Here is a 12,490-nt window from a genome sequence, read left to right on the forward strand (position 1 = left end):
AAAATGCAATATACTTTTCTCCACTCTTATAAATGTATGCTAATGCGAACCTTACAATTGAAATATTAATTTTCGACAACTTAAACCAATAATATACGAAGGAATTAATAATTTAATTGTAAGGTCGAATTAGTTTACATTTATCAAAGTGGAGAAAAGTTTAACTTTTGTATTAAAAATGTGGCAACATGTACGATACGTAAATAGAACGCTTCGCTTTGATATATTTGTCGCTGTTCATAATTGTTATAATAAGTTTTTCTTTCTCTTTCCACGCTTTTTTTCCAGCTTTTTCTAATCAGACTATCAGCTTCTAGACTTATTACAGTATCTACACTATATTAAGTTAACTAGAAAATTAGTATATCTCTCATAACCAGATTCCTCACCGTATTGATCAGGCAATTTGAAATAAGTATAATTATTGTAATTTTCAGTAAATAAATTTGCAATAAAAATTATTGTTAATGGCACCATTAATGGTGTATTTGTATATTTCTAACACATATGTAATCGTATTTCAAAATTGAATAATTTTTAATAGATTTTCGAAATAGACAAAAGGGATAGAGATGGATATGTATTGAGCCTAAAACGTATCAGACGGACCAGAAACAACTAAAGACTATCCCTACTGCTCACTGCATTATTAAATGCATGTGGGACAATCCAATTTACAATTAACCTTCAAAATATTCACTGATTTGCTTGCAATCAATGCTTACCACAGAAAAAGCAATGAGGAAAAGTGGAGGGGCTAAACCATAGAAGATCGCTCGCCTGTCATCATGATCTGGAAAGAGAATGGCAGCCAAAATAAAAAGACAAAAATTAACATTTCTCCATTTTTGAGGATTCCAATTTCTAGGATTTTCGTCATTTGTATTATCAGCATCATTAGCTCTTCCGGCTTGGAGTGATGACGGTTGACTTTTCATAACATCTTGGTACACAAATACGCGTATACACTGAAAATAGAAATCATGTTTGTTTAATATTTCACATGAAAGTTTATAAAACTATATATATTTATAAATAAATATTATTTTATTTTTGAAAATTCTTTTGAAATGTATACTTTTTTTTCCAGCATGCTAGAATGATTATCTGATTCAACGATAATATACTGAAATTGCTGATAATTCAAAAGCTCATCTTTTAGGTTCACACAAAAATGCACTACAAAAATTGAACCAGTTGATTTATTCATACGGAACACTACGTTCGGGCTACTAAGCTGCACATTGGTGTTTAATACGAAAGATTTTATTACGATTGGATTGCTAGAGGATCAAATTTCTTGTTTATGGAAAAACGTGCTGAGACCTTCTCGCCTCTAGGAGGTTGTTGTTTAAACCACCTTCATTTTTACCCAATGTCTGCAAGATTTGACAAGGTTTTTTGAAGCTCTTTCACCAAGAAAGAAAAGCACAGTTTAATTGCCATACACTTAAAGCAAAGCTATAATTTAAATATGCCAAAAACAAAGCTATAAACTGTAAATGCCACCTTGCTGTAAGGGATAATCTGGATGTTAGAACGGACAAATAAGTTAAAAATCGTTAAAGTTATTAAGCTTTTTTTAAATTTCATCAATTTGGTGAAATTTTTCCCCTTAAAGGAAAATTATCGAAATCAATGCGATATCCCCCCCTTTTTTTTTGTAAATTTTTATGAGTCCAGATAATATAGCATTGGAGTAAGTTTCTACACGTTAAAAAATTAGACCACAAACGCCTCTTATTTTCTGAAACTGTAACTTTTCTCCATTGCGTTAGTTAACAAACATAGATGGCGCTGGCTAAACATAAGCTAAACTTGGCCTTACGGCCATGAGAAACTATAGCAAACTTATACATCAGTTATGAAAATAGCATAATATGCTCAAAAAAGCATAATTTCACGCGACTACAGATCCTTTGTAAGGCAGGATTCTTAAACTCTACCCCTAACACCTATTTAGAGCAACAAATGAACAGGAAGTTCGCATATAAGTAACCCCCTTTTGCTTTCTTTCTTCTTAATTAAAAGACGGAAATTCCATACTACATTTCTTAACATTTCTTAACATTGTGTGAAACATTTCTTAAAAGTCATTTTTTTCTCCATTCAAGTATGTTTTCTTTATGCCATTAAGCGAGGGACGGGAAACAATAAATATCCGTTTAAACGAGCAAATATAACATTAATTCTACATAAAACAATTTGTTTCCATTAAATTTTATTCGTATAAGCGGATTATTCGATTATCCGATTTGCAATTGAGCGTGAACGACTGTATGTCAAAAATCATTTGTTATTTCGAAAATTACTAGTAACACTAAATGTGGTAATAAAAATTCTGTGGGTGTCACCGATACTCGTTACGAGTTAGACAAACACGAGTGCAAAAACGAAGTATGCTAAACGAAACAAAAAAGGAAAGAAAAAAAAATATTTTAAACTAATATAACTGTTTCAACTAAAACGCAATAATCAGTTATTCTGCTGAATATCTAGGTAACATACAGATTACCAAAAACTTTCTTGAAAAACCAAAAACTGTTTAATTTTCTTGATAATCCCCAAACTAATTTGCACATTACCTATTAATTTATCTTTGAGGGCAAAATAAGATTTTGCTGAAATAATAGCAAAGTTTCTATGCGCTTAAATTAGCGTAAAGTTAGTTATTTTTTGATACTTAAATTAACAAGTTGGTACAATCAAACAATCTATACTTTGTTGTAGTTGTTTCTAATGTCACTTGTTTTTAATGCAATGCTATCTGGAAGCCTGGTTGGCGAAACCAAGTGACAAAGGGTGTGTTTCTTGCTTTTCAATGGTGTCATTTGTGGCCAAGAATACGACTTCATCCACACATGCGTTACATCCCAGGGTGGACCCATTCATACTTCCATTCATTCATCCACAGGTCTTAATTTTGACCTAAACCGGAGAACGATCTATCTTCAATTCAGTGCCGCCCGAGGTACAGATTTGTTATGAGAACTTGGAGGACTTTGGGACCTAACAGATTAATTTGCTCCAATCACCATTTACTACACGAGGAAACTTTGGACGGTGGGGATCGAGCTCACGACCTCTTAGACATGGGTCCACAGCCCTACTAACCAGGCTATCCCGGCTGCGAATTGACAAAACATACCGTAGATTATTAACTAGGCGATTGCAAGTGGAATTGGCGATGGATTACGCGTAAATGTGGTAGGAGAACGAAATTACATTAACCTAAACAGTGAAATTCGATATTTTTTTTCTCCTCCTCGACTAGCCATGATGAATAAAAATAACTCATTAATTCATTTTAGTAGAGAATTAAAAAAGAAAATAACCTTTTTATTCTTAGGATCACGTTACAAATAAACTGTATTTATATTTTATTAAGCGCAATAATTTATATTTTATAAAACGATCTAGTTTTTTGATATAACAGATTTAATTTTTTTTACAAGAATTGTGTTTGTGAAGAAATAAAAATAATTTATTAATGAACCAATCACAAAAAATAACGTAACATTTTAATACCATGTTTTATTGGAACGCTATTTTGAAGAATTAATTCTATTTAACTTTTATTGTAAGAAAACATAACCTGTTTTAATTTAGTGATTTTCTCTGTTAAATCAATCTTGATAAAAGAATAATGTAAACTTTTTTATGAACATTTTTTTTAGAAATTAACAAAGACATATTATTTATTAGAAAAAAAAATTGGAGTATTCAAAAATGTTATCACGCTTTAAAGTAAAAATTTCTTGCAAATGAAAAAATCGATATTTTTAAAATTTTAAAGTAATCGGAAATTCGCTAGTGAAAAAAGAAATATGTGAAATAATTTCAAGAAGGGAAAAATGTACAAATGAAGGGATTTTTCTTCAATGACCTATATCGCGTTTGTTTTATTACTAGAAGCATTTATTGTAAAAAAATATTTATTAAATAACTTTTTTTTCAATGGGATGAGATCTTAAACTTCGTGAAAAATTGATTCAATTCCTTAATATATATAAAAGTCCGTAAATACTTCATTTATTATGGAGGTCATAGATACCTTGATACTCTTTCAGTATAAGAATAATAAATGCAATTAATAGAAAATGCACAATTTTAAAAATATATTTTATTTACATATATTGGGTGCAGGTTATTCTGCAACGATCATACGTAGCATAAATTTATAGATTCCTAAATACTGTTATATGAATTAGGTAATTAAAAACATAATTAAAAAAATAACAGAATTAAAAAATAACATAATTAAAAAAATTTTCAACCTTTAATTGAAAACTTCCTGTTGTCAAGTATTAATAATAATTATAATTTTTAACAACTTTTTTAAACAAAAATTTTTAATTCTCAAACTTAATACTATCCTTCATATGAAAATATCCGAAAATTTGTAAAAGAAAAACTATATTTTAAAATTGAGCCATTGGCGACAACAGAGGTCAGATGTATATACTGAGTTTAAATAAATTATATATTATAGAACTCACATTTAGGACTTAGATCAATTTATTATCAGTTCATAAGAGTGTTTTTTAATAAATAAATGTAGTGATTGTTTGATTTATAATTGTAAGTCCTGAGTGTTTAATGTTAAGTTATGTTTCCTTTGAAATAATTTTTGAACTATGCAAAGCAGGGCGACATTCATTTCAACTTAAAATGATAAAAACTTTAAATGAAATACTTTAAGAAAAATACCTTCTAAATAAGATTTAAATAAAACGCAATCACTTCGCCTGAGTGATTTTGTAAAGAATTCTAAACTTTTTAATTTTACAAGTTAGGTGAAAAGTAAATATCTTACAATAGTGGTAGGGAATGAAGGAAATTCTAAATTAAATGAACATTAAAACATTGAGTGCAAAAAATTTTCAATTCACTTAAAAGTTCACTGGAAAGTTCCCAAGATATGGTGAAATGCGCAAAAAGTAAGGTTAACACTAAGGGGTCCTAACATTGCATTGCTTTCCTGACCAAACTATTGGGATAATATTTCCAGATTGCGGCAACCCCTATATACTGGGGATCAAAAATCCGAATACGCAGGAAAAAAATTTCTCAAAGTAGGCTCGTTTTAGTGTCTGATTTCCGAACTTAAAATATATTGTCTGCTATAATTAAGCGGCATATTTGAATTCACCCTCTCGATCCATTAAGATTGAGTCCTAGAACGTAAACATCTGATCATTAGATCAAAAGTTAGTTTTAGATTTTTGTTTACTGCTCACTGTACACTAAAACGTGATTTTTTTTTCTTTTGAAATTTCGATTTTAATGCCATTACTTCAATCTCCTTCGGGTTGTGCTTACTTTATAAATTTAATCTCAACTATATTTTTCTCTTCACTTTTAAACTGTAAAGACTTTTTCTCCATTTGTAAATTATGAAAAAAATTATTAATCTGATTGCGTAAACAGTTAATTCATTAAAATTGGACATTCTCAATTAATTCCTTTCAATAGTCATTTATATTATTAATAATAATTATTTACACAAAATTATAATGAAGGAAAGTTTGATTAGAAATTTAAAAGTTTTTGCTGCTATAATTAGGGAATTTCTATCGACAAAATTCAAGTAATTTTTTTTTCCGGAGCAAAATGCATTTTTATTTAAAAGGGAACAATACTGACTTAATATTTATACGATAAAAGACTCTCTAATCGCTAACACCGATGACAGGAGAAATTTTCAATTTTTTCTTTTCCACAAAAAGTTTAAAACTTAAATTGTTGTTCTTTCATTATAAAGCAATCGTATAATATTCTCGTATCATGTAAAACTTTATAACGAAGTTACTTATCTACCGTTTTGCAGTTATAAAATGAAATAATTATTAAATTATACTTGCATTTTAAAATGTAATACTCAATTGTTCAATGAATTTTACGATTATTATTATAAAACTGCGTATAATGAACATTTCAATTAAAATAATTAGTACAAAATAGCTGCTAAAAATTCTCTTAAACATTTATAAATATTATACATTTATAAATTTCAGCTTTTCGCATTATTGCTAAATAATCTCTACGTCGAAAAATATTTAAAGAATTTCATAATAACAGAAAATTAAATAAAATTTTAAAAAAATTGTAAATGGTTATCGAGCAAAACCATTAAGTTTAATTAATGAATATAGAATCGGAAAAAGTCTCTGCTAAACAATAAAAAAAATTTTTTTTTAATCTTTTAAGTAAACAAACTTTATTATAATAATCATTTCATTATTAAGGATTAAAGGTTATTGTGAAATTATTAATTCGAATTAGTGGATGAGTAGGAAAAGAATTTCACTACTCGAAATACATTTAATGAAAGTTATGAAACTATAGAATATGTAATAATGTGTAATTTTTCTATCTTAGTTCTATTACGACCTTTTAAAAAACGCTTATAAACACAATTTAGTCAACAGATACAAACGATTATGTCGGCGCTATAACAAAAAAATACGCTTTATATTTTATTTGATGCAGAAGAATCAAATGAAGACCCGCTTAATTGAAATGTCGCACCCATATCTAACTTGTTGAATGTTATGCGATACCGAAAACAAAACAAAATCATAAGCACACAGCTGTTTGGCGATTTGCGAGAACGCTCCTTTAACGCCAATAGAAATTTTCGCCAACCCTTTGCAATCTACGGTATGTTTTGTCAATTCGCATGCCGGCTTCCCACATTAATGACTTCCGAGGTTTAGCGATAATGCTGCTGATTTTTGCTAGCAATACTTACCGTATAAACATAAGTAAAACACAAAATAATAATGACAGCTTTTAGACTGGCGTTTATATCGTAGACATCTTCCAGATCAGAGGTGATGAAATTTGAGAGAAGCAATGCTATGATTGGAGAATTTAAAAGAATCGGCCATATCACGCTTTCTTCATTTTCCTAGAATTCAAATTTAAGATCGTAACATCAGTGTAATGTATCAGTAAATGTCTTTACAAGTTTTAAATATCATAAATTTTTATTATTAGAATTTCAGTTCTGCTTGCAATTAGGGGGTAAACAATAAAGGCAGAGGAAGAAAAAAAAACACAGTAAATATTTTTTGTAAAGACAATACCTTATAGTAGATGGAATGGTGAGAGTGAGATTGTCGTCACAAATAAATATACCTATTTATAGTTATTACTGGGAACATGTACCCTTATGAACACGAATCTTATAGTAGATGGAATGGTAGTTTGAGATTGTCGTCACAAATTTATATACCTATTTATAGTTATTTCTGGGAACTTAAAAGAGTAAATGATAAAATTAGAAAAAAAATTTTTTATTGTATTCGACATTTTCTTTTAATTTGATAAATTATTTTGCTTTTAAACGCTTATCTAGAGTGTAGAGTAAGCTCTTAATAGGGGGGAAATGTAGGCATGGTAGATATATGATAAACAAAAGGTGTATTTTTTTGAAGTGCGTGAAAAAGGAAAAAGCTCAAATGCTTTCTTTTTAAGGAGGAAGATAACCTAAACGTTGGTCGCCCATACATGTTTGTTTTATAAACATAATGGGTTAATATTGTGATGAGGAAATAAGGCGAATCTTTGTTCATTTTTCTGTATTGATACCAAAAATAAATAATAAAAATGTCTTCAATTTTGCTTCTATGCGTAAAATATTTCCAACTGAAACAAAAAAATAAAAGTTTTTTTAATCATAAAATACTTATTGCAAAATAGGGAACTTGCAATAATCATTTTTACTCGTTATATTTTACAATTTTAATATCAGTATTTTGACAGTTATTTGGAAACCTGTCGTAACAGCAAACTTCTGGTAATATGCTATATATTCGTTATATTCAGCTTTAATTGAAACTTAATAATAAAACGGCCGTTTCGGTACTACGAGAAGTGCAGAGTAAGAATGAAGAGTTGTAAACCTTAATCATAATGAATTTTATTTTATTTTATTTTTTTAAATCTCTCATTGTTATCTCCCTCATCTTTTACCATACTGAATTGTGCTTAGTAATAATTTTGATATTAACTCAGAATTTTGAATAGTAGTACAATATTAAACTACTTTTTATTTAATTACAAACTATACATAACTTATAAAATTAAGATTTTTATTAACACACAAGCTAAAAATAACAGTAAATAAATATTTTCGAATTAATTTAAAAATAATAATGCTTATGAATTATTTATGGCATTTTATGAACTATTTATACATTATTTAGCTGTAATTACTCATCTTAACTATCGAGCAAACAATAAGCTGAGTAAAAATATCCATTTTTATAGGGATTTCACTTCCAAAAATTTTTCACTTTAAAAAAATTTTCTAAAATAATCACCGGAAACTGAAACAAGTTTTAATTTAATGAAGAGATTAGGAGAAACTAAATAAAAAAGAATTCTATAAATTGACTATTTATTTTATTGTTTTCCTAAAATAGCTCAATATAAAGCTTCATTATCATGTCCTTTTTTTTTCTTTTTTAATCGAGGGGTCTGATTTTAATACCTTCCTCACAAATAATTCTTGGAAACAATTTTTTTCTTAAATATTTGTAAATTGTCATCCTAACACTAACTATCTCCCTGAAAAAAATGGGATTAAAACTAAAAAAGGCTGTTTGAAATCCGACATGTCAATTATCAATATCAATTATCGTTTGCGCACGCGAATTATTTTGTTGAACTGTAAATGAAGCAAAAAATACGTTAAAAAAGAAAGAACAGAAGTGAAGTGAGAAAGATCGATTATATTTGTTAAATCTTTGGAACAACATAACGATGTTTATCTTTATTAATTATTTTCTATAATTTGTAAAATAAAAAAAAATATATAAAAAAACATATATGAAATCGTCATTAAATGTTTCCTCTCTATGAAATTTGTGCACAGTTGAAGTTTTAAATTTAAACGTCAAGACAAAGAATCATTCATCATTTCGTTTGAAGTCGGATCTGGTATCTTCGATCTTATGAATGCAGAAAAAAAGCAGGTATTTTTAACGAAGCTATATTTATGAGTAATAAAATATTTCAAAGCAAAAAATACTACACAAATAAAAATAGCATAGTTTAGTTTTTATATTGTGGTAAAATTAGCTCACCCTTTGGCGACTTTTTGAAATCTCGCCAAATTAGCGATTATTACTTGGATCTAAGTTGTTTTTTAGTAATAGTTGTATAGTTCGTTCACCAGAAGTTGAGACTTGGCTCCACCTCCTTGGACGCAGAGTTCATTTCAGCACGGGAGTTAGAAGAGAAACATCTCCGTTGTTGAAATTAAGACAACCCTTAATTTGCGCCAAACACAAAAAGTGAATTCTTTTTCAGTCACTTACTTTGCTTTATCATCTGTTATTATACCTTTTGTTACACTTGCTAATTAAATATAGTTTAAATTTAAAAACTGCTGTTCTCCCAGCGAAATGTCTCATAAAGGACAAACTATTCACTCAAAAGAAAGAAATATCATAAAAAATGGTGCAAAATATCATCAAATTTATGAAATATTTATTGTTAAAAAAATGCACATAAAGTTTGCGAAATAAATATTTTTGCCAAACGATCGCCAAATAGCAACATTGTTCAGGATTGCTCACAACCTTCTCCCAAAAACAGCGAAATGGTATCGTCGTATACCACGTGATGAAGGCGGAGCCAAGTGCCAACTCCTGGTGAACGAGCTATAGTTTAGTTTCTATTCAGCAATGAATAGAAACTTTATACTTCTGTAACTGCTTTTCTTTTTTGTATCTGTAATCTAAAAATTTTGTTATTTTGAGTACTTCTTAAAAAATTTCAATTTTTGAATCGGATTTTTTTTATTTCCGTTCGATAGGGCTTTGTAACCTTTATCTAAAAACTTAGCATAGTTTGGTTTTTTTTTTTTGTTATTTTATTTTAGAAATTGAAATTTCTATTCGCGTTTGACAGGATTTTTGTAACCTTTATTTAGCAATTTTTGTGTTCGATGTAAATACTATTTCAGAAACTGGAATTTTTTTTGTGTCGAATAGGGTTTGAGTAGGCTGAAACAGGATTTAGGTTAAGGATTTATGGATTGGTGGTTTTTATTAAACTTTAGCTGATTTTTAAAAACTTCTTTATGATATTTGAAATTTTTTTGATTGGCAGAGAATTTTTAGAAGAGTTTTTAGATATTTTTCAAGCAAATTTCTGTTCTGTAAGAATCTAATTTTTAAGAATCCGAAGTTTCTCTGGATCGGCTGAATATTTCAATGGCATAGATTTTCTGGAGGGGACACATTAAACTATCAAATGTGACAACTTAAATTTTACTCTGCGTAAAAAAGGGGTCATTATAAATTAAGAAATAAATTTTATTTTATTTTGTCTACTTAGAAATTAATTAGTATATAAATAAGGCATGTTCCATAATCATAATTTTTTAATGGATATTTTTAAAAGAAAAGCATTTTTATGCATACTATTAGGGTTTGCAAATATGAAAAAAAAATTAAAAACATTATTGAAATTTGATGAATTACTATAGAGGAAAGCGATATTAAAAGTTTTAAAATGAATTTGATTGTTGGATGAAACTTAAAGATCTTTCTATTAATTACTTTTTCCTTCCTTTTTGTTTTGTGAAGCAATCACACATGTTTCAATTTATTATTTTTCAAATTTATCCTTCGTTGTTATTGAATTGTTATGTAACGGTTATTAGTGTGAGACTCACAATGTATATATTTTTTATCTTCATTTCATTTCTGAAAAGAATTTAGAAACTTTACATTTTGGGCTGTAATTGCTTAAGTTTATATCCTAAAACTGATGCTCATTATTTATCAAAATACTAGTCCGAGAAACCATATTTTCTTTTCTCGACCAAAACTTCCGAAATATAACCTCGTATTAAAGACAGCAGCACCCTTTTGGAAAATAATTTCTTAATTAAAAAATAATAATAAATTACTCTTTGGCAATTGAAACTGGTCTTTGTCTTTACTGGAAATATTTATAGAAGTTTAACTGCTTTGGTTAGGAAAAAAGAAATGAAAAGAATAACACATTGTCCGGAACACATAATGAGACACTTTTCTTGAACTACACATTATCTCAAGAAAGTACACTCTATAACAAAAAAATCGACGCACCAAGAAGCAATCATCCGATTGCTTTGAAATTTCGTATGCATGAATGTTTTGAACAGATATGCAAATGAGGAGATATGCTGGAGGCGTATAGTTTTTAGCGGCGAATCCCGCTTCCAACTGTGATATGATGGGAAAGTGATTGCATCTGGCACAGAATGTTGATGACCTCGTTTGACAATTGGATCGAATTTGACGGGAAATACCGCAAGAGACCTCCCGGGAGCTTTATCGGTCTATGCCACGCCGTGTGGCAGCTTGTATCCAGACTAGAGGCGGGTCAACAACTTATTGAACTTGTTAAGTAACTCTGTAATAAATTATTCAATTGTTCTGAAATTTTAATCATTTACTATTCTGTACATTGTCTTCCTATCCACCAATTTTCGTTTCAATCGGACAACTCCTTCTCTGTGCGTCGATTTTTTTTGTTATAGAGTGTAGTTACACATTTTTCTTGAACTACACACTGTCTGTCTCAAAGAAACACTTAGACTTTTTTCTTGAACTACACTTCACACTGTTACAATTACACATTTTTTCAAAGAAATAAATTTTCACTTTTCCTGAATTACACATTAGCTCAAACAAATAATTTGACACACTTTCTGAATCATACATTGTCTGAAACATATAGTTTTTATAATTTTACCGGAAAAACCTCCTTAGGGTATTAGATAAAATTGTGGCTGTTATAATTAATCGCATAAATATATATAAAATAGGAAAAAAATTTCTTTATTTTTCATTCAATTTTATACGAAACGTACACAATTAACATGTTGATTGCCATGAGGGTCACCGATGACTGACACTGGGTTTGTTCGTAGCGCCACGGGGGTCACCGGTGACCGGCTAAGTCAAAAATATTAGAAACTCATAATTCGAGTAAATCTTTAATTTTTTTTATATTATTATCGTTACTCAAATGGTTCGAGGAAATTAATGCAATATAGAACACAAAAAAATCATTTTGGTCAGACGGGCAAGCCATGTAAAAGTAGCGTGGCATTCAACGTGTTAAAAAAAACATTTGACTTCGGTAGAGTTGTTTCAATTTTACGAATTTGTGTAAGAATTACCAGAATAATAAATTATGAAAAAATATCAGGAAATCTATCTTAATAAAATCTAAATGAAAATGTAAAGTGTTTTTTTTTTCTTTTTTCCCCCCCTTCTTCTACGTCTTTTAAGGGTTGTTCAATAACGTAATGGAAAAAAAAACATGTCAATACATATTATATTCTAATAAACAAATTAAAACAAACCAGAAATTATTTAAAAATTTTGCATTTTTCTTGTAGCTGTAATTTATACAAATGTAACATTGATTGAATATTATTAGGATCAATCATGTACAGTCCGCAAAAAAAAAAAGATAT

The 12,490-nt window shown here is 28.8% G+C and overlaps 1 protein-coding gene across 1 annotated transcript in view; it reads right to left on the reverse strand.

The window, feature by feature from the left end:
• LOC107449881 (uncharacterized) overlaps nt 1–8,269 on the reverse strand; it is an 18,911-nt gene extending 10,642 nt beyond the window's left edge. Inside the window, exons 1-3 of the mRNA XM_043056270.2 lie at nt 8,246–8,269; nt 6,755–6,913; nt 726–968 (exon numbers count right to left, since the gene is read on the reverse strand). Of these exons, the coding sequence (XP_042912204.2) occupies nt 726–968; nt 6,755–6,913; nt 8,246–8,269 (426 nt within the window). The remainder of the gene's footprint in view (nt 1–725; nt 969–6,754; nt 6,914–8,245) is intronic.
• Nucleotides 8,270–12,490: the final 4,221 nt, after the last annotated feature.

The sequence above is a fragment of the Parasteatoda tepidariorum genome, chromosome 9, assembly GCF_043381705.1.
Source record: "Parasteatoda tepidariorum isolate YZ-2023 chromosome 9, CAS_Ptep_4.0, whole genome shotgun sequence".
Taxonomy (NCBI): domain Eukaryota; kingdom Metazoa; phylum Arthropoda; class Arachnida; order Araneae; family Theridiidae; genus Parasteatoda; species Parasteatoda tepidariorum.